Here is a 26,880-nt window from a genome sequence, read left to right as displayed (position 1 = left end):
AAAAGAAAGAAGCGAGAAGGAAGCAGAAAGGAAAGAGAAAGATGAAGCTCATGCTACGCCATTCGCGATCATTTCGATACAACTTCTACCGAAATAAAGAACGATACGAAGAAATAGAAATTTGAATGGCAATGCGAACGCTACGATACCTTCCACGAAGGCGATTGCTGTTTGTTATTGAAGTTATTCCATTGCCTCGGGCCAGAACAAGGCGAGGCTGTAAGCACGTCTGTCCCTGAATGACGAACGTTTACATTTCAATACAGTTGGAATTTTTCTAAAATTGTTCAGTCTCTAGTCGCGATGCGCGCGGTGCCTCCATCGTGATTCCTTCGTTGCATAGGACATCCACGGCATTTCAATTAGCCACTTCGACGAATAAAATTTGCAGTCGTTTCTCCACGGTTTATCGGTGTATTTACAATCGAGCAGAAGCAACCAGCAGGACGAGGATTTTTTTCTTCCGATATAATGTACGCGGAATATTTCCGAAGGCTATTGTAACGTATTTCACGTTGCTCTGTTGACGAGTGCTGCGGTCACTCGATCTTTCGTTAAAACAATTTAATCAAACTTCTTAATCGTATTCTTCACCGTGGCGATAGAATGCTACGTAAGTCGAAATTAATCGCGCTTTTCCGTTATTTCGATATTCCATTACGATGTACTTTCCCGAATTCCAAGAACGCCAGGTATTTGCGCATTAACTATCGTATATGTGTACGGTTGTGCAAAGCAATCAACATCCAAAGTGAATATTTACGCAAAGGCAACTCGTAATGGACACGCCGAGGAAAGGAATTTCTCGAAAGATCTATCTATATATATATTTGTTACGAGTCTGTAGAATCGGCGGGCCATTCCATTCGGTGTGGAAGAAAGTTTAGGTTTTAATGAAGTGGCACTTGTCAAAAGTAGTGCGACGTTACAGAATCGTCAAGCAACGATCAAATAACCGAAAGGAGTCGTCATGAAACCGCTCCTTTCGATATTCATTTACAACTGCTACCTTTCGAACATTAAAGTGGGGGGTCCTATATGAAAAAGAATGCTTTAATATCCATCCTGTTACTCGGTTAAAGTTCGTTTCACCAAGACGATCATCATCAGTCGAAGGATCGCGTCCGGATATACAGTGAAACTGAGGAATTCGTCAGGAAATCTATCGCGTAATATCGAACGTGTCTTTCGAATACGTTTGTCAACACGGCAAGGAAATTCATAGCTTGCGAAGAATTTCTTGCGCGTAAATAAAGATATTAGCGAAGTGTTGAAACTGGAAACTCGTAAACAGAGACGGTAGCCAGGTAATTCTCGAATTAAACGTAATTTTTCTCGGATCCACGCGTGTAATAGGTCGTTGGAATGAAATTCCTTTCCGATAATAATTCACTCGAAACATCGTAGGACGTGATTATGCAGAATATAAATAGCTACTTAATTGGGGTCTTTGAAAGCTATAATTATTACGCATGCAATCATTTTGCATCGAATTATCGAGCATTGCGTCTTTGCAATCATTCCTTCGCTCCTTCTATCTCGCAGAATCACGTACTCCATACGCTAGCTTTTTGGTCTTGCTTACGTATTTTGTATACTGTACTTTTCGTTAACGTGTAATTGATTACCATACGCGTTTGATTAATAACATTCTCCGCATATTTAAGAATGAAAGTTACCGATTGATAAATTTTCATGAATGGAAGAAAATCAGTTTTAAATATACAAATAAACTTGAATATAGGGTGACATCGATCGATGGATTGCCGTTGATGATTTTAGTCGTTTACTGGAAGGAAGGATAGGTGTTTCAAGAACACAGAAGATTAAAAGTTCGTTGTTTCGGCACACGACCCCCTCTTAATGACATCCTGACTCACGTTCATGAATATTCTTAATAACCTTAATCGAGCTTCATGGTCGTAATCAACATACGCGATTCACGGTCCACCGTGGACTTGATAGTAGATGCGTATGTTTTTGCTCCTTCGCGATGTTACATCATTAGAAGGAAGTGGCGCCAATTTATCGCTTTTTTAATTGATCTCGATAACCTTCTTACAGTACATGTAAACTTGATACCGCTGTTCCTATCGCTATGTACATTAGAAGTTTGACCTCGGAACGTGTTTTATTTCGTTCGATCGACGCAAAGATCCGTCAAGCGCGAAGGAAAAGTTTCGCCTACCGTTGAAACCAGTTGAGCCAGTGTGATATTAATGTTCGCCGATGTACTGTTTCTTTAGAACACGATGATGAGTTGGAGCAGAGCGCTAGTCGTCGCTATCATTGAAATTTCATTTCTGTCGACAATCACCAAACACTGCGAAGGATGCAACGAAGCGATTTGCGCCAGTGTCGTCAGTAAGTGTATGCTTACGCAGAGCTGCAAATGCGATCTCGTTACATGTACCTGCTGCAAGGAGTGTTTCTCTTGTCTTAGTTACCTTTACGACGAGTGCTGTTCATGCGTAGGTAAGCTGTCGCTTCTATTTTCTACGGTTCTCAATGTTCGCGAACGAACGTCACGAATCACAAGTATATCTGCGTTTCTTAATCGTTTATCTCGTTGTCTGTAGATCTATGTCCAAAACCAAACATAACGGACAATCCATTAAGCAAGAAGTCTCACGTGGAGGACTTTAGCGAGCCGATGCCAGGCTTGTTCCAAGCGCTAACTGCAGAACCGGATCCACACGAACGTTGGCTCACATTCACATTTCCGGTGGATTTCGACATGTCTTTATTTACGCCAAAACACGACAAAGAAATAAAATACCATATGCGTATGTATTTATACTTTCCTTCTTTGTTGTTGTTGTAAAGATACGTTTACATGAAATCCGTTCAGACGAAGGAATTTTTGGTCCTTTCAGATACCGCTGACGAAGAGATACATCCATTGAAACCAAACGTAATGACAGTGAATTGCACCGTTGCATTTATGGCTCAATGTAACTCCTGGAACAAATGTCGGGCGTCTTGCCAAAGCATGGGTGCTACGAGTTACAGATGGTTTCACGATGGTTGTTGCGAATGTATAGGAGACACCTGTATCAATTATGGTATAAACGAATCCAGATGCATACATTGTCCTTTGGACAAAGATGAAGACGACTTAAAAGATCAGTACGACGATTACGGCCAAGACGAAGATGATTTGGTGGAAGAAGAGATCGATTAATATTATCGGTTCTTTCTTCAGCCTGTTTCTTTCAGTGGACTGTATGTATTAAAATGTATAAAAATTTCAAATGTCATGGGTGAGTGCAATCTCAGTGACGATGATACTTTCATGAATTGAATTACAAACAGTGACGCCGTTTGTATAATACTTGTTTGTGATACTCATCGTTTCGACATTATGTGAAAATTAACTTTACGACTGACGACTGTCTCGTCCTTTTAGAACGATTTTCTACAAAATATGCGATAAGTGATGGACATCGTTCCCTTTAAAAGGGATCCGTTCGTTAGTAAATATAATTTAAATCATTATGTTCTGTAAGGCTGAAAGCAATCGATTGTCGATACATCTAATGGTATCGCGTTTGGATTTAATTAAGCAAACGCAAAAAAAAAAATAACAAACAAATTTAACGATGTTTCGAACTGATTGGCTTATGGTGTGACTTCAACGGCATAACATGTAGTCTCATTCCTCATTCTTAAGTGTTAAATATGCATGTAAGTAACTCTGCGGTGTCAAATGTTTTATTTTTTCTGTGCCATATGAATCAAGTTGTACATGTATCGACTCATTCATAATTAATTGACGCGTATCCGATGCGTCAATTATTCAAACAAAACCTATTGTCTATGTTCCTCTAATGTTTACTTCTCTATATTTTAAAATGTTTGTATTTTAAAAGGTTTTGTATTGTAAAATGTTTGATCAATGTTACGACGATAAGAAGTTCTACGACTATACGATGTTAACAAGATGACAGAGGTTACGCGCGTTAGAGGTGCGAAGACGACCAATTTTGACCAATGTTATGGCGATGAAAAGTTCTATAATTATACGATATTAACAAAATGACAGAGGTTACGCACGTTAGAGGAGCAGAGACGATCTGTACGATTGATGATATTATGCACACGCGAATAATTAAATTGTAGAAAATGTAATTTATACTATATGGTTTAATACTGCATTTGGTTATACCAATGTATAATATTAAGATAGTATAAGGGTTCGAGTAGGAAAAAATGTTCAAGTTTTCAATTTCCAATTCATGTGGTTATATGTAATATAAATAACAACATATTAGCATAATATTGATACTAAAAATTGGAGATTCCATTAAAGTTTTATCATATTGAACGAAGAGCGGAACTCGGAAATGAAATTACATTGAAAAGATACCGATGAGCAATTTTTCCTTGAAAATTATCGATAGACTAGACAGGGAAAACGGAGCCAATATCAAATGATCGTCCATAAATAAACTAGCGCAGACAATCAAAAATCTTACAATCAACTTTTATAAACAGTTCTATTTTGAATATATTTCATTCTTTGAACGATTATGTACCGATTTATCGCGCAATATATTGTACAAACACACCCATTCGACTCTACTTTATATTGAACATCAAGTGCCGCGTTTTACGCGTATTTTCAACGATCACATACATTAATTCATATACGCATTATTAACGCGCGTTACTGCATTGCGATTATAAATACAACAAAAGTTGCAGCATTTGAAAGAAAAACACAAAACATGTTTACATACCACGTATTTATACAGGCGGATGTTCGTCTTGCGTTTCATTGCTTTCTGGCAATTTAATGAAAGGCAAATCACTGCCACTCCACATAGAATATAATTGAGATCTCGCGCATTCCTGAAATTATTAATGTTATTAATGTTATTAAATACTCGATAATCGTTTATCGATCGAAGCTAATATACAAGAACCACAAGTAATAATAATAGCAACAATTGTTTTAAACTGTAATCATGCATTACCCCACCACCAGCGCTCTCGGAACCTGACCGACTATAGGCTGATATGCAAGAATCCGTCGAAGAACTGCTCTTACGTAATGGTAGTGTATCTACGGTACCTAATGAGAAAGTCAAACGTTATACGTGACTGACTTTATTCATTGCACTTAACGTGTATACTTACCAAATTCGACTTCTCTATGATCACTGTGCGAATGAATGCTATCTTTGCTATCTCCGTGACTACCACTAGTTCCACTTTGTTCTGCACAGCGTACAATAAATAATTTATTGCAATTAATAATGACGAATAAATTTTAATATACATCAAATCTCTACCCGAATCTCTGTGTTCTCCACTATGTGCACTCTGATCACTTTCGCGATGTCCTGATTGATCAGAATGGTCACTTGAATGGGAACCACGTGGCCAATACCTTGGAAAACCTATTTTACGAGATGCTGGCCACATAACTGAATCGTAGTTTGACTCAAAATTGCACGTTGTTAATGTAACACCTGGGATATGTTGATTTGTATAAGCAATTAATTGATTTAGTGGCCTAATTCCTATATAAATATAAAATAATTCGAGATTGTAATAAATCGTTATAACCGACAACGTTTTCTTTCTCTTGTACACACCTGGTTTACAAGATAACAATTGAATTGCCTCCTGCAAGCCATCTTGGCTAGCCATCGTAGATGCTTTCCATATTGTATCTGGTGTGGTAGATCTACTTCTGTTTTGATGAGGTATTCTTAATCGCGATCTAACATCTTGTCGCGGCCAGTCTGTGATGTTTCTACAATCCCATGGCATAGACCATCTTCTCATAGTATTTTCTAATACTTCACCCGACATTTCCGCGGCTGCGGTCTCGGACCATCTCCTCTGAACCTATTATATAAATGTTACGATACAAACACTATATAATATTAGGGAAAAGAAAGAAAGTCACAAAAGAGCTGCAAAATTTATACCTGCAGAGGAAATAAGGGATATGGTAAAGGTGATCTATGAAAATTTTGTACAGATTGTTGCGTTGACGATGAAGATACTAGTGGTTGTGAACTGTACAGTCTTTCAAAACATTGTTGAAGAGAGGCAATATCACATTCGGTTGTACCACTCTGAGAACAGGAGCATTCTGCCATTCCCCCTAGAAAAATAATTTCATAAATCACAATGAAGTAAATGAAAAATTAAATAAGATTTAATTTAATTCTCACCTAGGCATTCGCAACAAGCAACGCAGAATTGATATTGTAGATTTATGAATGACAATAAATTATCTCTAAGTATGTCCTGAAAATCATGTTGATAATATAAAAATCTGTTGCATACAAATTTTCTATGAGATAAGATAACTCAAAATAAATATGTACATGCTTATCCCCTTCATTTTCTCGAGTTTCATGATCCCTTAATGCAGAAATGATATGATTTTTCACAGTATTGCTGGCTATGCACGTTGCTCTTGTAAGCTCCTCCCAACCGGCAAGACATTGTCCTGTTAACCTGCATTGTGTTAACGTATCATGAGCTGACAGAAGTGTTTGTAATGATTGAGCCAATTTTGTACCCGCTGTGCACAGGCCATTAAGCGTCTGTATTAAAAAAAGTAATTTGTTTTTGCATACTTTAACACGAAACTCATAAAAAATACACAAACCTGTAAGTACACTAGCCAATTACCAAGACACTCATTTACCTCCAATTGAAATTTAGATACCTGATTGTCACTGTGCTTTGGTTCTATTCCACCTTCTGCCATACTTACATCCTATTAAGTTTTATACTTGTATTAGTAAGTTTAATCACCTATTAATATAATAAAATGTAACATCTATGATTTTATCTTTGTTGCTAGATATTATCTTTTAAATCTTACTAAAAACTAATGTTTACATGATGTAAGATATTCGAAATATAATAATTATTCAACAAGAATGAGAGATAGAATAATAATAAATACAGTAATAGTAATGTTTTGAAATGATAATTTTATTGTAATAGAAAGCACTTTAAGAATTAAAACGATAACGATTTTACAACAAAAAGTTTCGCAAATCGATCACTTACATGCTTTTTTCGTTAGACGATGTATTCTCAATACTAGATTAGTAGAACGAATAGAAATCACAAATTTGACGGTGGTATTGAAGCACAGTTACCGGCACCATTGTGAGCTGCCTCGTGCATACCTCATCATTTGGATTCACTGATACAAAAACCGAAATACGGTTGCACTCATCTGTAGTCGTATTTTTCAACAAAACATTTAATACGAAATAACTTGACCAGATGCCGCCATTTGTACTCGTTCTGTACGAAGGATCGAACAACCTCCTAAACCTAGGGAATGTAGTGAATTTAGTGACGCGCAACCTACAAAATTTTCTAATGAAAAGTTTAAACTATTTTTGTAATGTTATTTCATTCTTATTATCATCTATTCCCATTTGTATACCTACAATATATTTTTTATAAGAAATGTTATATTTATGTACTATTGAAATAATGAAACATACTGCAAGTAATAATGTCGAATTTTTATATGTTGTAGTAAAACATTTCTATAAAAATAATAACAATGATTATGAAAAGAACATAAAAGTTTTTACCAATATTGACATGATAGTGACATGAGATAATTCTGGTATAGTTAGTTAAAATGTTAACTGGAAAAGTTTTTAGACACCACTATAGTAAATCAAACTTGGTTCAAGGCAGTTCAAACAGGGAGTATCATGTTTTTAGCACACACTTTCTATACTTATTAATTTTGTATTCTGTTTTTATTAATATACTAATTTTCATTATATGTAACAGAAAACTGTTATTTTGTTTTTACATTACGAAAATAATTTGAATAAATCATTAAACAAATGTAAAGAAACAGACCAAGTTAATTACTTGACATGCCAATACCTAATAATACACGAATTGAAATTATATATATATATTAAATGCTTGTTAAGGCAGCATACAATTTTTATAAAGGAAAAGTCAAAGGGTTCTCGAGTATTATTTTTCAACGTTCAATCACATCAGGTAAGTCTATGTAAACTTTCCTAAATGCTGTTGCTTATTTTCTTACTGATCATCCAAATTATGCATTATATCTTTCATTTATTTGAGAAATCGAGAGAAGACACGACGCTTGGCGAGGTGAAAGGGGCCTGAGCGTGTGGTGACGTAGACGTTGATAAAAAAAGAAAAGGATAGAGCAATGAGTCAGAAGGAAGGCGAAAGAAGGAAAGGAAGAGGTGAGAAAGGTTGCAAGGAGAGAAGCCGATCGGAGTGGAAACGCGATCGCGCGCGAGGGACATCGTGACTTAGGTGGGGAGGGTGATGTGGTAAGAAGGATAGAAGGGAGGGGTTTAACGGTAAAGTTGGTGTAACAGTGTAACATTATAGCCGTCTTTTTCGATCCTTTTTTCCTTACTACTACCCTGATGTTCGAATGAATACCCTTTTGCGGTCTCCCGATCTTTATACCAGGGTGTTTCTTAATGTATGGGAACTACCGTCGGTGATAAATAATAGAACTTGGAATCTAGGAAACAATGAAATCCATTTAAACGCGTATCCGAAAACCCCTGCTTTTGGACTCGTAAATTTATCTTACTTCTAAAAGAAGCGTTCATTATATGTAAATGACTAGTCTAAAATTGGACATAACTCTGGATTAATATTATTTTACTTTTAGTTTCTTACTTTATGGCATCGTTCACGTTTGCAGCAGCATTGCTGCGTGGAGGGAGGAAGGATAAAAAGAGAAAAGTCGAGGGAAGAAAGTATGAATGGTACATTATATGTATATAACGCTTGTATGTGTCAATGTAAACATAATTCAGACAATAGAATTAACAGGGAGGTAAGCATATTTTATATTCCTGTGAATTTTTTAATTACATAGTTCTAATTAACGAACAGGAATAATACGTCCAGTATTGTTCGACAATTTGAGGATGAAAAGTCACTATTTACAATAATTTCAGATTCATTTCATCGCTAACAATTCCCGTTGACGGTTTCTTGAAAGGAGCGAGTCATAAGATCGTGGGCAGCTAAGACAGGGTTTGATCATTTCTAGTAACACTTGCCAATTTTGGTAAAGTACGAGTTTACCCGAGCAACATCAAAAAATGTCGTTCTACAATCTGATTCGCATATCGACGCAGTTAACTATCACAATATGTTGATTCTACACGCGCCAGCTACGCACACGGAAGTAATTACTTCTGAATCAAATCGTTATTCTTACGGAACTATTCCACTAATACATAACTTTTATAATCACGCGCAGGTAAAAGTCGTTGTGGCTGCTCGATCATGCGTTTACTGCTTCACCTTGGAAACGTTATAGATATGAATAAATGTACAAGTACACAGTCCAATAAAAATACATACTTAATAATCGCAGACAAGCCGGTGTTCCTCTCGATCTTGAGGAATAAGTATGAAAGGTGCACATACAAGAATTATCCATGTAAGATGAACAATTTAAACTTTGTATGACACTTAGGTTTATGCTATATGCAAGGTGTGGATTGTCAAGCGAAAAGTTGAGAGGAACGTAGTTCCATAGAGCATAGGTTCCTTTACGGTAGTCAGTTGGATGCACGGTGCATGCAGCACAGTACACTGTACTTTCATAATGTCGAAGGAGTACAAGAGACTCGAAGCCTCTGGCACTCGACGGACAGCTAGTGAAGGGAACGGATCGTCATACTCGGTCGTCATTCGACCAAACGGTCAGCGAAAATGCCGTCGAAAAGTTGCGTTTAACGGTCTTCGGTTAAACGTTACGTAAATTTGCCGCGAATGAACCGAAGTCGTAGTGTGATCTTCGAATTGTATTCAGCGAACGTAATCGTTTTTCCGCCGTTTTCCGCCCCGTATTGGCAACTGAAGAAATGACACTAATACCGATAATATGAAGAATCGAAAATAAAGTTATGGCCAAATATGGAATACGGCGAATAATTCCGTGCAGTGGGAATAACAGTTAAACAAACTTAACGAAACCATGGAAGAAGAATTATTTGATCTGCGGATCGCATACGGTGACTAAAAGCCTGCTTATTGAACGGTAAAACAGGAAGAATCTTCCGAGTCACCTTTAAACTATACTTTGGCGCGAGTTTAATTTTTGTGAATTAAAGAATAAGCGTATTTTGTTATCGAAACTAGTTTTCATCGGTGCCACGCATCGAACAAAGAAACTTCTTGTGAAAGTTTCCGTGGTGCACGATAAAGTGTTCTCTTGTAGCGTATACTCGTACTTGTGAATGATCGCGACCAAAGTTAGTGCACTTTCGATGTGATCCCGGCTTTTATCCACAGCAGAAAACGATATATCGAGGATGGGACGAGAAATTCTCCTATCCCTTTTGGGAATCCTCGTTGTGGGCGCAGAAGGCAAGTATCTTTAACGTATCTTTAAGTTTATGTATAATGGCCAGTCTAAAGACTGTTTAATCTGCATAAAGTAATCTTCGATGTTAGTTATTCAAGTTATTTTTAATTCAAATCATTTGGAACGAAACGTTCGTTTCCTTTTGACCGAAAAACACATTTTGCAGTAGGACGTGCGATTCGATGTATCTCGAAGTTCATTGAACCACGAAGAACCGATAAGAAAGGAGCGCTGATCAGTCGTCTCAAAATTTGAAATTCAGCGACTATATGATATTTTCCATCTGTTCTCGACTTTTGTCCCTGGCACTAAAGAAAGGAATACAAGCGTACAAAACAGGTACCGCCCACTCGATTCTCGTCCACGCGGATTTTCTGGTGTCTCGAGGTCACCCGGTGTATCCGCCTCGTATAAAACGTACAGGTTCCTACCGCGTCGTGTTTTGTTTTCTTGAAACCTTGCGAATTTTTCATACAGGTTTTTAATTACGGCCGTCACTTTGCCCACAGATAATTAACGATGAAAATAGCGTACAATGCCAGCTTGAAACGCTTCGGCCCAACAGCAGATGCGATTCGTAAAATCAGCGGACCATTTAAAAATATTCATCGAACAAGCCGGTCGGAAACAGGATGAATTTGCATTCGTTTTCCTGTCTGGCCAACCCTATGCCAATTCCAAGGAATTTCGTATTAAAAGTACGTGTGTTCTGCGCGATTCAGTTTTGTATTCTATTCGATTAAATTTAAGGTGAACGAGACTGGTCGCGCAACGTAAGAAACAGGACTCGTTGTGGAGGCAGTCGATCGAAGCGAGTTTTGCCTTTTGTAACTCATTCTCCTGGTTGACCTACATGAAACATCTATGTAGCTAGACATTACACCTCTGTTGTGCGCATATTAACGGCTCTATAATATCACTATGCGCGACAATTTTTCGAGAACTACTTGTAATATATCATTGGCTCTGCAAGAAACACCTGTACTAACAGCCAGCACTTTTTTAACGTACTGTCTTCTTTCTGTCATTTCATTTTACTGTACGTCACGAGGTACCCAAGACACTTTTCATTCGAATTTGTACTCGAATCAGACGCGGCAAAGGTCTCGTAAATGCTGAGCCGCTCGGTCCGTTTTACGTCATCGGCAAGTACCTAAAACACAAATGCTTTCGTAGCGTTCACGTGAACTTTCATTTGCGCAAACAAAAACGCATAAGAAGGACGTAATCTTTGTCAATCTTACAGACTTCTTCCACTTTCTCGTTTCTTCGCTCCGAAGTGTTTCCTCGACAAAAATCTTTCCCGATTAAGAATTTTCTTCGGGCGTAGTAAATCTGCGATTAAAACGAGACAAGCCATAAAAACCGTATTAAATTACACGAAGCTGCCTTTCCCATGATTACCTCATAAATAGAATGGTCTACAAATTGATCGGTATAAGTTAATATAAAACGTCGTATAAAGCGAATATACTTAAGAGAGACCAGTTCGCACGATTCTGACCAATCCAATTCGAGAGGCTCGTGGAGATGGTTAGCGATAAAAGTATAGGATAATAGGTCGATCTGCAGGGGAGCGAACCGGTGCACCGCGGTGTGGCTAATGTAGCGCGTTGAAGCTCGTGCTAAGGTGGGGAAGTAAAAGCGTCCTCGAGATTCTAGGCGATCGCTTTTCTTTCGTTCTCGAGAAATAGGAAGCGTGTCGAACGTCGTGCATTTGCACGATTCTAAGCTGAGACCGACGTAACATTTAGCCGTCGACGATTTAGCTGAACTAAGGCATGCGAAACTCGTGATAACTCGTGCTACCATAAACGCACCTCTCTGGGTGGGGCACCACCATGCTTCGACGACCAATACAGGTGAAATTTCAGGCGACAACGAATTGTTTTCTCCGTCTGGTGATCAACATGCGCGACGCGGGCTCTGCGTATTTTGGCGGTGGCAGCGTCTACGAAACACGATTTTATATTAATTAGTAGAACGCTTTTCGAGCTGTTGTATCAGGCGTCTAAAACTTTTCAATTATTTCTGATTCGTAAGCGTGCGAACGCTGAAACGAGGATAGGAAAGTGTACGGTCTGCGGCGAGGTTTCCATTTCCTGACGTTGCCAGGTGTCGCAAGTCACCGTCGATCGTGATGACACATACGCCACGTGCTCTGCCACCATGCACAATAGATTAGGAAACTCACGAAAAAGAACTTTCTATCGTTCTGTATCGATAGAAACTGATAGAACGAACAACCCGTGCTTTTTTACCATGTTACTGGTCCACTGGAAATTAGAGGTTTTAAGCGCTATGAATTCCAAGGTGGTCAGCTCACCATCTGTTTCTCCCAGTGGATCTTTCTTCGTAGAACCGAATAACCACGTTAACCGGTTTCCCGATGCCCTACTGATACCCTCCAGGCAGTTGTAAAATTCGCTCTCGGTATGTGCCGTTTACGTAAACGCGATAACTGAAAACATCTGTTATTACGACCAAGTACTTTTGTCTTTCTTCCTGAGACGAGACAATATCGATTGGAACATGCGTTAACCATTTCTTTGTATTTCAGATTTAAATTCTAAGACGAACAGATTACATTGACGGTGATACGCTTGTTATCTAGCACCAGCTTGAAATCTTACGCAAAATGAAATTTCGAAGAATGATTCGAACCAAATTTATCTTTCCATAGCCGGCGATCGATGTTTCGTTTTTTTACGAGATACTACTACGTAAACAGCCGCGCCTACTTTCCCATTTCCTGACAATCGCTTGCGTGCAATATTGTACGAGAACGTTTGAAGTATGCAGTTAAAAGCTGCGTACTTGTTCTTCTACGGCGTATCGAAACAAGTATAGCAGAAGTCTCGTACAACGCCATCCATTCTTCGATAATTTAACGTATGATCATACTTTGGGGACCTGTAAAAGATGTGTGTAAAGGAAGTGAAAAGAATGGACCAGATTCGTTAAGAATCAGCTCATTACTCGCAAGGGAAGTAAAGGTGATCTCGGGTGGGGAATGCGTGGAGTTATATTTCTGCGGGATAGTTAGAGCATTTGAAGAAAAGTGAAGAAAAATGCGTAAACCAAGAACTGTATCGTGACACGCTTCACCGATAGTAGACTCGGTTCGATTCGAAGTAGCTCCACGCCGTACCGTTATTTCGGCTTCAAAGTTTTGTTACCGCGTGACCCAGACCCATGAAGCGATCAACGAATGCCAAAGACCAAGCTAAAGCTAGCAACGTGTTTACACGTATGCACGCAGACAATTAACCGGGAATTCTCGACCTCTTCGTTTCTTCGAGGTCTGAACCGAGCGTCGCTCTTTCGCAGAATTCCTGCGACCCGCAGTTACATTTAGAAAAGAAGATCTGGAAGCCTTCGAAGGTGTACGCATATTTTTAACGATTTGCCCAAATATTTGGATTCAACGGTATTGTAAAAACATCTGAATTTTTAACCAGTCATACGCGTACGCGCGTCGATCATTTTCGAAATACCAAAAGTCGATGTATTCGAAATACCAAAAGTTAATTAAAAAGGAATAGCGGCCATTCAGAGTAAACATTCGATGACTTTTGATATACGGTATTCCTGCGTGACTAATTAATAAGTTTAGCTTCAAATCTTGGTGAAATGACTGTAATTAGATAGAAAGTGAGGATTAAAAAATACATTCAACATAGTACGAATTCAACACACTGTGTTTCAAATCGAAATAATCGTGGACCGTAGCACGCGCGAACGCGTTTGTACTCGCTTTAATTAACTCGTTCGCACGAAACGGTAACTCGGTGTTTCTCGAGAGACACCGAGTTCCCGGCAGTTCGAACCGAATAAAAGAGACAACGCTGGCTTTCACCCGGCCATCGAGTACACACGAAGATAGAAATTTAAATTAACGGATTCCCACGGGCGCTCGATTGAAAAGAATGAAAAAGGCACAGAGGCGAGGAGATGGTAAATTAGAATCGTTAAGATTCTCCATTCGAAGATTTAAGGCCATCTCTCGCGATCAGCCTTGAAATATCACCGGAAACTTATTCCATGAGTCGCACGACTGCGCTTCTTTAATCACTTTTACGATTGTATCGCTCGTATACACGAGCAGCGTTCGCGCGGTTTATGTTATTCTCCTTGCTTATTTCCATCCTGACCATTTTGCATTTTTACGTCGACGTTGCAACGATCGAACGTCTTATCGGCCACGAATATGCGTCCCTTCGTACGCAATATGCACATGTGATTCGATGACCGGAATCTTGTCTTGTCGTTGAACCGGCTAGTTCTAACTTCCTCTACCGATACTAGACACGAAAACATATAAATCAACCGGCAGACTACTACGAACATTTGTTACAATGCTCTTTTAATGGTTTAAGCTTTTGCAAGAAAACGTGGAACGCAGAGATACGTGCATAGATAGCTTTTGTTAACGTATCGAAGTTCTATTCTCAGAGGAATGTTCGTACATGTACGCGCGTTAATTTCCATCGTTAGCTTCCAACTATTGAGTTTTACATCGCAAGAATCCTCGAGCCGCATACGGTTTTGCCGATTCTCATACGCTCGTACCTCGCGTTTCCAACCGTCCATAACTTCATGGCACCGTGCCTATTTTATGTTCGTCCTACTAATTTTATAACCTTTTGCAGAAGATAGAAAATCTTTTTCCCGGCTCATAGAATTCGAATAATGGTATACGCGTGGGATTTTCATCGTAGTTTCACTTTGCATCACTGTGTCATAGCTATTGTTTGGCATATTTTAAGAGCCAGACTTTAAGGCGGTCTTATAAACTTGAGCGTTATGCGTCCTTGACATGTTCTTTCGAATTGACAACAGGTATATACTTACATAACGAAAATCACGGCACATTAAATGGAAAGTAAGTCGTGTCAATTATTCCGTAATCAGAAATTCCTCTCTTCTATTACCGCGTGGCATTTAAGCCAAAGATATTCGAACAGCTTATACTGGAAATTTCCTGTTCCTGAAATTTAATTGCCACTGTCCTGCTAATAATCGATGTCTCTTTTAATTCTATCGTACGTAAAGTTCATGGCAAAAGTATGAAAGTTCCGATAACGATGTTCGACAGAATGTTCTCCTCTTTAATAGCCGAAAGTGGCGAGGACTGCAGTTTCACCAATAGTAATCGTCTTATTTTCCTGAGAAATTAGCTACCTTGCGTCTATCGTAAATAATAGCGTCGAGACTATCAACTTTCTATTTAATATTTGATTTGATGTTAACATCAACGCGTTGCTCCTTCGAATGATCAACGAATTTACTAAAACTCTACTTTGAAAACGTCACCGCTGAACTATCCAATTTTCTTAAATATAGGATTGAAGTGCGGACATCCGGCTGTACCGATGAATGCCAAGGTGTCACTGTCCGATGAATCCCTAGCAACAGGCACTTTGGCAACGTACACCTGCGACGCCGGATACGAATTGTTCGGGTAAGTGAGGCCTGGCGAGTAGTCGCATCTCGTGATGTGTTAAGGGGGTGCCCTGAATTAGAATGTTCTAGAACAGCGTGTTTTTGTGATTTGTTTTAGAAGGGAAAGAGAGAAACGAAGTTATTGAATTTTGAGCTATGGTTTTATATATATTTAACGAATACAAAAATGCTGCAGTCTTCGATCGGCGGAGCAGATCCAACTCCTAATTCTTGACTGGGACGAAAAACCAAAAAAGGATTAAATTGTTATATATTTTTCTTCTGGGTGAACTAAAGAACGGCAGAAAAAAATGTGAAATTAGAAATTTTGGGGGGTTTAAAAAGAAATGTGTTTCTTAAAAAAAGAAGATAAACTTTAAGGTGCTATAACGATTATTTAATTAAATCTAATTTCTGCCTTTGCTCAGTTCACCCAGAAGAAAAATATACAATAATCTAATCCTCTTTTGGTTTTTTGTTTCAGTCAAGAATTACGAGGTGGATGTTTCCCGCCGATTGAAAACTACAGCCCATGAAATAGACTTGGAAATCTGTTAAAAATTTTTTTTTTACTTTAAACAAAATTTATTTGTATTCGTAAGATATATATAAAACCATACCTCGAAATTCAATAACGTCGTTTCTTCCTTTCCCTTCCAAAAAAAATCACAAGGAGACGCTGTTTTAGAACATTCTAATTCGGGACACCTTTTTAAACAGCGAGCATCGTACTCGAGTAATTTAGAAGAATTTGTTAGAGAAAATTAAAGCAAACAGTGCATGGCGAAGGAATCACGGCAAAACGAAATTGGGAAGAAACGAATGCCAGAATGGACGTTACTTTATTCGCATAATATGTACGAATGTGTTCGAGTTACGACCGAGTGAAACGATCGTTTGTATAGTAAGTACGATATCCGCCGATAGCGACGCTTATTACGGACTTTCTCCGTTTTCTTATAATTTGTATGGTTGACGATATTTGCTCGCGTGCTGGCCTTTTCTTTTCTTGCCGTGCATTGTTTACAAGGAAACGGAGAATTCTGATTTACTTCATTCGACTATTACTCGCTCAGCAGTGGCAGCCTAACATGCAACGCTGCTGGAAAATGGCAAGGGGATCTACCATTCTGCGGTAAGCGTTAGTTTGCTAATCTCAAATATAGCTTCGTTCGGGATCCTTCTTATCCGAAATTTTTCACCAAACGTACCACGTTCGATTAAGCGTTTCTCCTGACAACAAGATGGTACGCAGCTTTCTCCTCGATATGTATATCGGCACGGTTTCGCAAAAGAGACGATCGCACTTAGCGACCGACGAAATTCAACTCTTTCCTCTTAAAATGCAGCACGGACGTATTACTCCGACGAGCGTACGTTAGAAAGCGATTTTTCGTATGCTGCGAGGCAGCTTCGTTAAAATGCGTCGACCCTTGGTCCCGATATTGGTCTCGCTTTTTTCATTCGCTGCGACGTTTCACTTTTACTGGCAAAATCCGTTTGAAACGCCGATGGAAAGAAAGTTTGCGCAGCACGGTAAAACGTGTATCGGCAGAACGTTACGCAACCAGCGATTTATTCGATGACAGTTGCCTTAAACCGCGACACCCGGTTAACAGAGTCGCGTGGAAATTATTTCGATCGAGAATGCGGAAAATTCCTAAGCCTGAAATATCTACGATTCGGTGAAACTATCTACGACGCCGGCTAATCGTTTCTCTTTATTACTAAACGCATCCTGCCGGTAATAGACGTTTTGTTACGCGATTGTAGTTGGTGACATCGTCTCTCGGCTTTGTTCGGTTCCAAACAGTTTACTCTGCAACGGTTTGCTTCGACCCGCTCGTTTACTCTTTCCCTTCCCTTTTTCCTTAATTCGCTGCTCTCTGTTCGGGTTAGTCACCGTGTCGCGTTTGCTGAAATACGCGTCGTTGCAGGCACGAACGTCGCCTTTCGCAAACCAACCAACCAATCGACCACCGTACGAGGCGGAGATGCCAGCCACGGAAACGACGGCGATTCAAGTACGGAACACGATGGAAAGAGATGCACCGAGACTCAAAGCGAGCCTAGCCCTTGGTGGAAGGTCGACCTTCTCAAGTCGTATTCGGTAAAAGTGGTCAGAGTAACGACCAGAGGCTGCTGCGGTAAATGTTTCTTCTTATTTCTCACGTGTTTACCTTCATTATATATAGAAAGTGGAATAAAGTGGATATCGTTTTGTGAAATTTCAAAACTCGCATTGAAACCCAATACTTTCCTTCTGCAGCAAATAATGTTGTACGTGTGTGCAGAACTTTCTTCGGAGAAACGATCCGTCGACTTTGTTTAATGCTTTTATTCGACCGTCGGACGTCGAATCGAAAATGAGAGTAATTCCTCCTTGTCAACAGGTCATCAACCGCTTCAGGATATCGAAATACGCGTTGGTAATAGCAGCGTAGAGCTGCAACGCAATCCTCTGTGCGCCTGGTTCCCTGGCACGATTGGTAAACAGTTGCTTGCTTATTCAAATATACGATCGTAATTGTATTTCTGGTTGATCGCCTAATTCTTACAGAGGAGGGAATCACGAAGACTTTCGTATGCGCCAGAGCCCTGATCGGTCAGTATGTGTTTCTGCAGCTGGTCGGCGTCGAGGGAAGCTTGAGTTTGTGCGAGGTGGAGGTATTTGCTGTTGACGGTAAGCCGAAAGCTGAAAAGTAGGCATTTCTGTCGACGGTCTATGGAGGAAAATTTTTGTAGAAAAGTTCTACCTGCTTTTCCGTAGAATTCTCAACTGACAGATGCGCTTACACCGGCACGCCAGCTGACGCTGACCTGGCTGCTTTCAATTCCACCTGTTACGAGTTCATCGTGAAAAAGGGTGGCTCGTTTCAAGAGGCCAGAAATTATTGTCGGACAAGAGGCGGTGATCTCGTTCATGGTTTCCAGGTCTCTATAACAAGGGCTCTCTGATATCTCGTTATTGAATGCGTTCCAATCCTGATCTCTACTGTAATCTTCGTATATCTTGCGATACAGGGTGCAGCCTCGGTGTATATACTGAACAATCTCGAAAGGCGGAAGGACAAACTGAAGACGCAACTAGTTTGGATAGGTGCTCAGAAGGAACCGCTGATAACGGCGAGAACGTGGCGATGGGTTGACGGTGAATATTTTGCTCTTTAATCTGTTCGATCCGTATCCGAGTCCCGTTTATTCATCGACCGCAGCCAAAACACATCTTTCCATTCTCACGATTTATCGGCAACGGCCATGAGAACCGGGTCGGAGAGGTTGAGCAACCCTGGTTAGATTCGTCGGCACGAACCAATCAATTTGCTTCGCAATTACGCGATAATTATAGTTCCGTCGACGAGTTGAATTCGTTAATCCGAAATTCGTCTCTCGACGAGTTATCGTGCTCTACGGAAATCAAAGATCATCTCGACAGGGATTATCGGCGTAATAACACGTGCTAATAAATAGAACGTGAAAGTTACGGCTATGAGGAAATCAACGGAAGTTACACCCGCGAGCGTCTGTTTCAACGTATAATCTCCGTTAATTGTTTGTTGCGTCTGGATCGAACAGACGAAAGGCTTGCTTTAGATGCCGATCTTCCTACGACGAGGTTAAAGACCTTCTTATTTATCTGTTTGGCGAAGCGAGTTTCCTCGAGGCGTGTAGAATATATCGCCTTAATTTCCGTTATTTCCAGGCGAGATTGTGCAAAAACCGTCCTGGGGAAAAGATCAACCAAATAATTATAACGGCGAGCAAAATTGCGTAGTGCTGGACGGTGGTCGTAGCTGGCTGTGGAATGACGTTGGCTGTAACCTTGACTATTTGCATTGGATATGCCAAAGCAGTGAGTAGCGATTGATACGTAGATATGCATAAGCATGGAGAATTATACGATAAATTCAGTGGAACGTTTAAAGGAGAGTACGATGGAAATATGTAATTTATGTACACAAGTCTTTCGGTTATAAATTGCAATGCATATATAAATAAATAAATATATATATATATTTCTATTTATTTATCCAGGGCCACCTACGTGCGGTAGTCCAGAAAAGTTCGAAAACACAACAATTATAGGCACCAAACGAACCATAGGATCTACGATAGAATACGTTTGTCCCGATGGATATATGTTAATAGGATCGAAGAGTAGAACATGTCAACCAAATGGATTTTGGAGTGGCGAGCCGGCCATGTGCAAATGTGAGTTTAATCGCACGCGTGTCGCTACGCGCGTTGCATAATTACTCGGATAATAATGATGCAGCTGGTGATCGGTAACCATCTTGCGTATGCTCGACGTCATCTTTTAAATGCTTCATAGTTGTTGACTGCGGCCCCCTGCCTGAACTGGAAAACGGCGCGATCACGTTGGTCAATAAAAGAACGACTCACGGAGCGCTCGCTGATTACGCATGTAAAGAAAACTACACGTTGCTCGGTGATGCGAGGCGTAGATGCGGAGACGGCGGTATATGGAGTGGACATCAACCTCAGTGTTTATGTGCGAGATCAATTTTACAGCGATATTATCATAAATCGTAGCGACATAATTTAGATTATCGTTTGTTATTTTGCAGTTGACTGGTGTCCGGAACCACCTCAAATTAACGGTGGAGTTGTGACAACCACCGGAAAGAGAGCAGGCTCGACAGCCACTTATTCTTGCCAAAATGGCTTCATTCTATTCGGAGATAACGTAAGCTACTTGAAATACGATTTAGACTTTTAACTTTGCGCATAATTTGTCCTACTAGATTTTCTCTCATTTATTATGCTCGCTGCGTACAACTATTTCGAACGTATATTCTATTATGTACATCTTTCACCGCGATTACAACGCTATTATTTAGAGAAGTTGCGAAAGATTTGCGCAAGCTGTTTATTTAAGCGATTACACTGCGAAGAGAACAGAATATTAAACATCGATAATCAATTTCGGAAGGTTCTCACGTGCGGCGTCGGCGGTGAATGGTCAGGTAAAGCGCCTCAATGCAGATTCGTCGATTGTGGAGCACCGGCGCAAATTGAGTTCGGTTCCGTGACCCTAATTAATGGCAGCACCACGGTTAGGAGTTTGGCCGCGTATACTTGTCTGGAAGATTACTGGTTGGTTGGTGAAGCGAAGCAAGAATGCACCAAAGAAGGGAAATGGAGTCACGACACGCCGTCCTGCGAATGTAAACAAATTAAATCTTTTCTCAAAACGCATACGACATTAAACGATATAAAACGACAGATAACTCGAGAGTCTCGATTGTTTCGATTGATACAGTAATCACCTGCGAAGAACCTGAAGTACCAGCTGGAAGCTACGTTGTCGGATACGATTTAAATGTTCACAGTGGTATTGAATACCATTGCGAAGCAGGATACTTACTTCAAGGAGAAACGAGACATACTTGTGGCAGAGACGGTGAATGGTCGGGAGAAGTACCGACCTGCGAGTGTAAGTTTCACCGTTGTTAAATTTGTTAAGAATTCCCTTCAAAGGAATCTCGATTTCTTTGGATTAATTCCGCCGCGATAAAAGTCTCTGATGACAATCTCCTCGACTTTCTGTTTCGCAGATGTGGACTGCGGGAAAGTTTTGCCTGTCTTGAATGGTGCTGCAGAATACGTGAATGGCACGACTCATCTCGGAAGCGAAATCACCTACAGTTGCACGAGAAACTATAGGCTAAATGGAGTGTCAAGAAGATACTGCTTAGACAACGGTCAATGGAGCGACGCGACTCCAAAGTGCGAAGGTGCTTGCATCTTTCATTTAAACACGGTTTACAGTTTATTTCACATTTGAATAAGGATAATGTCTCTTTCCTCTTTCTCGCAGAAATTCGCTGCCCGGAGCCGATTTATGCGGAGCACGGAATTCTTTCTGTGACTGGCAATGATCGAATGTACGGTAGAACTCTAATTCGGACGGGAACTCCGGAGAATTCTAATACCGGTGCCACTTCCTACAAGATCGGTGCACTTGCAAAATATCGTTGTGAGAGAGGGTACAAGGTGGTCGGGGAACCTCTATCCACTTGCGAGGATAACGGAAAATGGAGCGGCGAGGTTCCGCGATGTGTCTGTAAGGAACTGAAAAAATTGTAGCATTTAAACCGTTGCGAAATATTCGGTTTCAATAAATACATCTTTCAGATGTCGATTGTGGGAAACCGGAACACATTCAACATGGAAGATATACTTTAACGTCGAACGCTACCTATTATGGAGCCGCTGCTCTTTACGAGTGTGACGGTAATTTTGAATTGGATGGATTTGCTAGGAGACTGTGTCTTGAGAATGGCACCTGGAGCAGCGACACCCCAGTTTGTAAGGGTAATCGTCTAGACTAGAATTTAATTTCAGATTATAAATGCTGTTTTAAAAAAAGTCTTATACGAGGTAATTTCTGTATAGTAGAAAATGTGATGCGTGCGAGTACGTTGTAAGTGTTGATAGCGTTCTTATTGTAAGCTGTATCAACGAATGTGATAGATATCTTTTAAAACGTCCAGGACATCTTTTACGTTACATTCATTTGCACTTTGTACACACAGAAATTAGGTGCAAAGACCCCGAAAAAGAGGGAGTGCTATCCACGCAAGTTTCGACTCACAGCGTAGGTGGAGTGGCTCATTACAGTTGTCCGCGTGGATTCTACATGGAAGGGAACGAAACTAGAATATGCTTGCAGAATGGATCCTGGAGTGGAAGCACGCCAGCCTGTTTTTGTAATTATACATATCGTTTTAATCTTCTTTAGATAACTTTAAATCAGTTAACTAGAATACATTAGTACATTAAAATACAAATCTGCATTTATAGCGGTCGATTGTAAACACCCGGAACCTATAGAAAATGGTAGAGTGATAGTGGTAAACGCAAGCACTACTTATGGTGGAACCGCAGAATATCACTGTTTACCACAGTACGAAAGAGTGGGGCCGTTTTTGAGAAAATGTTTAGATACTGGTTCATGGAGTGGAGATGAACCCAAATGCGAATGTAAGAAATATATTCAAAGATATATTTAAAAGAGGGAAATACATTTCCACTCATAAATATTCGTTATTCGATAGTTATGCCAAATGAAGTAGCTGAAGCACAAGGCGTGGGTACTAGCGTTGGTATTGGAGCTGGAGTTATAATATTTATATTAATTATTCTCGGACTCGTCTATCTAAGACTGTACGTAGAATTTACGAGAACGTTGACGATTAATCTTTAAATAAGAAGTTTGTTAAAATGGCATATCTTTTAAGGAGGAAAGCTACGCCGGTAAAGAACACGGAAAATGTTCAAGCGGCTGAAAGAAAAGAGGACCAAAATGCTGCTGTTATGTCTTATGCCACTCTTAACGATGGCACAACTAACACCATGTACGAAAATGTTCCGGAGGACGGTCTCTACGACAGTCCTTACAGCCTAAGTGGCAGTACATACGGGTGAGTCGAAACAAGTATCTCCTTTAGGAATTTGTCTCGTAGAAAAAAGAAAAAATGATCAATTGTTTTCATTCGATCGAAGGTACGGCACCAATATGAGAAGACATTACGGTAGATCGGGACACTATGAAGCAGAACCAGTTTCAAACAGGAACGGCATTACGATTAATGGAGTATCCGTGCGATAGTTTGAAATACGACAATTAGAACCGAGTGTGTTTCTTAAAGTCAGGTATTATTTATGTACAATGTACAGATAGGAGGATACAAATACGTGAAGCTTTGTTATCTTTATTTATATTATTGTATTCGGCGCATCGCCGATGTATGTAAATAAGTAAAGAGAAGTAACGCGATGATGAAGAAGTGTCTATGAGAAAAATACTTCGATCTTTTCCATACCAATGACGAAAGTGTGTAATATTAACGAACTTTATTACATTACTTCCACGATTCAATTCATGTATGTATTATTATGTATATAGCGTGTTCTCCTAATTTAGAATTATTTGTAAGTTTCAAGCGATGAATTTGTAACATAAATTCGTGTGTTCATTGGTTATGAAAATAAAGAAACCAATGCTCTCTTGTTTTATTTTATATTTTGTTATATCTTTACGGGAAGTACATACCAAAAATATAGTTATAACGCTTTTGTAAATAGTTTCAATTCGGATCAATGCGTTTCAGTATCATTATTTGCCAGATATACTGTAAATATGATTACGAAATGAATGTCAACTACATGTGTATATATCGGATTCTTTCATTGCCTTATAAGGTAATGATTTCACCGTCAACGATTTACTCCAACTAAGGTACCTGTAATGACGTATCCTTTCGAGGATAAACCAACGTTTTTAGTACACGCAATTAATTTATTATGTCGGTTATTATAAAATATATAAATAAATTCGACCGTTTTCAAAGCAATATCAAATAACATCCATTGTAATTTGCAAAGGTAAAAATTAAGAACGATTATTATTCTTATAATAGGAATTTTTATATGTGGAATTTAAAATAATTATATTCATTGCACTAACGGATTTTAAATATGGAAGAAAAGATCGGTCATCGTAATCCTCTTTTTTTTCGTTGCATGTGGCCTAATTTTTGGATGTCTAGAAAAGGCTCGTGTAATGGATAAATGATCCTTCACTAGATGGCGTTACTTACCCGGGTGTGGTGAATAACCATAGAGTGACGCGTAACGTGAGTCACAGTGGTGCACGAGTATCTGTGCTGTACACTTTTTGGAGTTCTTCTCATTTCGTAGCTGCTATTAATCAGGTTGGTAGAAATTCGTTTGTGTACTTTAACGTTTCAATATGAAAACTTCCAATGACTGATTTGCAGATATGAAAACAATCTGAAAAATACAAAATATTTGACAGCTATCCAACTTTGCTTATACGAACGGCCATTGTTATTGTGTCGCTTCGTATGATATGCATACGTTTTTTGTCAATTTCTGTAACTTAACGAAGTTATTTTTATACCTTTTGTCCTTTAAAAACAATGACGTTCTTTGTATAGCAATTTTATAAGAGTTCCAATTATAACCAATAAATGTTTATTAAAAGTCAAATATAGCCTGTTCGAATATAGCTGAGCGAAAATTCTGAAACAAAGAGTAATAAAATAGAAATTGTAGCATGATATTTCATTGAAGAAAACTTAACAATGTAAGCGCATTGAGAAGAGCTGAAAACGTAAGATGTGATATTACTTTACAAATAATACCTGTTCAAACGAGTGTGCAGCAGATTCTAGTGTTCCAATTTTGTTATTTAAATTATAGTTTAAAATTCAAATTGAACTGTATCACGGATATGTATTTTTATATAGATTTCTATAGATGTAGAGTGTAATGTCCTCTTTGTTGAACCGTCACGCAGACGATCTTATTTTTATCCTGATTTTGGTTACGTCGTGATATCCTAAATTAATTGTCTAAAAATAAATAGTAGCTCAATAAAGACTATCCTTTAAATACGTCTAGTGGCTATTATCTTTTTTTTAACACTGTTCTAATTCAACATGAGGAACTAACTGGTAGTCAAATTTACATAACCTCTACTCCCTTTGCAATATTATCTCTATGAATTAAGCAATTTATAAAAATACAGCAAAGAATAACTATTACATACTTACAAAAAATATGAATTAAATGATGTAATTGTCTTTTTTATTCATAATTTTAGGAATACAAACATGTCTTCGCGTAAAACAGCCGGACGCCGTGCAACAACCAAAAAGCGTGCACAACGCGCAACATCAAACGTCTTCGCGATGTTTGATCAAGCTCAAATCGCTGAATTTAAGGAAGCTTTCAATATGATCGACCAAAATCACGATGGTTTCATCGATAAAGAAGATCTTCACGACATGCTTGCCTCGTTAGGTAAGACGCTAAGCAAGTAGTTATCTTATCGTGAAGATTTCGTAAATTTTACAAGGTAATTGATTTTTGTATCAGGTAAAAATCCTACTGATGAATATTTGGAGGGAATGATGAATGAGGCTCCAGGACCTATCAATTTTACAATGTTTTTAACTTTATTCGGCGAAAGGCTTCAAGGCACAGATCCGGAAGATGTAATTAAGAATGCCTTTGGTTGTTTCGACGAAGAAAATACTGGACACATAAACGAAGAACGTCTTCGAGAATTACTTACTACAATGGGAGACAGGTAATTTTTATTTCTGCATGTAGTATTCCTTATTATTCTACTGAAATGAATAAGAAATTCATAGTTCATTTTTTGTGCATCTAGATTTACGGATGACGACGTGGACGAAATGTATCGAGAAGCACCTATCAAAGGATCGATGTTCGACTATATAGAATTTACCCGAATTTTAAAACACGGTGCTAAAGACAAGGACGAACAGTGAAAAATTTGAAATATCCCGTTCTTTATATCTGTTTGATTGAGCGTGTAACACTTTTTAATATGGTTGGAATTGTAAAGTTTCAAATATCACTTGTATTTTATATATCCTCTATTAATGAGAACAACTGAAAATCTAGGATTTATATTATTTTTCGAACAACTGCCTTATCTCTAGGTCCTAAATGTACAAGTCCCAAAACACGTGAACATTTGTCATATTCATTTCAAATCAAAATGTTCATATATACAACCTACGCGAACGGAGATAAAGAACAGAAAAAACTAATTCGCATCTTAATACGAACTACAATCACTGTAAAATCGATAGAAAATTTCAATATGTAATATATATTATATACTACATTAACATATAGTTGTTAAAGAGTTGGTATTTATATTTTAATATAATAATGAATTATACATTAAAAACATGACGTTTATCTTTACATCCATTCTATTTGACTTTCATATCCAGCGAAAATAAACAATAGCACTTAATATTTAAGATACTACAATTGAACACAATTCGATGCAAGATTGAAGAGGGCTATTCTATTTAAATAGAAACAGACAACTGCACAAGAAACGTAAAAAAATTATCTACTCCTATTAATAGACAAGATAGGAAAAAATAAACATTGACAAACTTATTCGACCTTTTGTTCGAATTGACGGGAGACAAAGATATTTTAAAAGTTCG

The 26,880-nt window shown here is 38.8% G+C and overlaps 4 protein-coding genes and 2 long non-coding RNA genes across 10 annotated transcripts; 3 read left to right on the top strand and 3 right to left on the bottom strand.

The window, feature by feature from the left end:
• Positions 1–1,826: 1,826 nt before the first annotated feature.
• LOC100644678 lies at positions 1,827–7,284 on the bottom strand. 2 transcript variants are annotated; one of them, XR_007224653.1, is made up of 11 exons: positions 7,045–7,283; positions 6,635–6,745; positions 6,348–6,569; positions 6,192–6,267; positions 5,943–6,121; positions 5,604–5,859; positions 5,298–5,528; positions 5,143–5,223; positions 4,980–5,077; positions 2,448–4,854; positions 1,827–2,386 (listed from the first exon to the last, which is right to left on the bottom strand). XR_007224653.1 is itself a non-coding variant. In XM_012309770.3 (11 exons), the coding sequence occupies exons 2-10, from the start codon at positions 6,734–6,736 to the stop codon at positions 4,750–4,752; spliced, it is 1,350 nt and encodes a 449-aa protein (XP_012165160.1). In that variant the 5' UTR covers positions 6,737–6,745; positions 7,045–7,284; the 3' UTR covers positions 1,827–2,961; positions 4,743–4,749. The 2 variants fall into 2 exon arrangements, 1 of the variants encoding a protein (XP_012165160.1); XM_012309770.3 differs by having other exon boundaries at positions 1,827–2,961; positions 4,743–4,854; positions 7,045–7,284.
• On the top strand, positions 2,253–5,259 carry LOC100644802 (twisted gastrulation protein homolog 1-B). Its single transcript, XM_020863948.2, has 3 exons — positions 2,253–2,475; positions 2,580–2,786; positions 2,877–5,259. The coding sequence occupies exons 1-3, from the start codon at positions 2,253–2,255 to the stop codon at positions 3,182–3,184; spliced, it is 738 nt and encodes a 245-aa protein (XP_020719607.1). The 3' UTR covers positions 3,185–5,259.
• LOC100644557 (sushi, von Willebrand factor type A, EGF and pentraxin domain-containing protein 1) lies at positions 6,529–23,880 on the top strand. Of its 3 annotated transcripts, none has more exons than XM_048407331.1 (27): positions 6,529–6,636; positions 7,529–8,016; positions 8,104–8,231; positions 8,675–8,842; positions 8,967–9,199; positions 9,275–10,389; positions 15,734–15,851; positions 16,912–16,967; positions 17,770–17,979; positions 18,226–18,321; positions 18,393–18,515; positions 18,603–18,766; positions 18,857–18,983; positions 19,536–19,685; positions 19,868–20,044; positions 20,166–20,345; positions 20,422–20,540; positions 20,787–21,021; positions 21,117–21,290; positions 21,412–21,591; positions 21,675–21,920; positions 21,992–22,171; positions 22,393–22,566; positions 22,661–22,840; positions 22,915–23,023; positions 23,098–23,280; positions 23,363–23,880. In XM_048407331.1, exons 6-27 carry the CDS (start codon positions 10,335–10,337, stop codon positions 23,466–23,468), a joined length of 3,342 nt encoding a protein of 1,113 aa, XP_048263288.1. In that variant the 5' UTR covers positions 6,529–6,636; positions 7,529–8,016; positions 8,104–8,231; positions 8,675–8,842; positions 8,967–9,199; positions 9,275–10,334; the 3' UTR covers positions 23,469–23,880. The 3 variants fall into 3 exon arrangements, with proteins under 3 accessions (XP_048263288.1, XP_012165161.1, XP_048263289.1); XM_012309771.3 differs by having other exon boundaries at positions 16,909–16,967; XM_048407332.1 differs by lacking the exons at positions 6,529–6,636; positions 7,529–8,016; positions 8,104–8,231; ... (9 more) ...; positions 18,857–18,983; positions 19,536–19,685 and adding an exon at positions 19,686–19,786.
• On the bottom strand, positions 11,064–12,731 carry LOC125385419. Its single transcript, XR_007224670.1, has 3 exons — positions 12,208–12,731; positions 11,632–11,722; positions 11,064–11,540 (listed from the first exon to the last, which is right to left on the bottom strand). It is a non-coding gene; the product is annotated as an uncharacterized LOC125385419 (long non-coding RNA).
• LOC110119451 lies at positions 23,864–25,559 on the bottom strand. 2 transcript variants are annotated; one of them, XR_002307947.2, is made up of 5 exons: positions 25,438–25,559; positions 25,027–25,236; positions 24,783–24,904; positions 24,460–24,652; positions 23,864–24,117 (listed from the first exon to the last, which is right to left on the bottom strand). It is a non-coding gene; the product is annotated as an uncharacterized LOC110119451 (long non-coding RNA). The 2 variants fall into 2 exon arrangements; XR_007224663.1 differs by having other exon boundaries at positions 23,864–24,652.
• Positions 25,498–26,316, top strand: LOC100644439 (myosin regulatory light chain sqh). The gene is made up of 3 exons (XM_003396194.4): positions 25,498–25,687; positions 25,763–25,976; positions 26,061–26,316. The coding sequence occupies exons 1-3, from the start codon at positions 25,498–25,500 to the stop codon at positions 26,179–26,181; spliced, it is 525 nt and encodes a 174-aa protein (XP_003396242.1). The 3' UTR covers positions 26,182–26,316.
• The last annotated feature ends 564 nt before the right edge of the window (positions 26,317–26,880 follow it).

Source organism: Bombus terrestris, chromosome 7, assembly GCF_910591885.1.
Source record: "Bombus terrestris chromosome 7, iyBomTerr1.2, whole genome shotgun sequence".
Lineage (NCBI taxonomy): Eukaryota > Metazoa > Arthropoda > Insecta > Hymenoptera > Apidae > Bombus > Bombus terrestris.
This window is presented reverse-complemented; position numbering and strand designations above follow the sequence as displayed.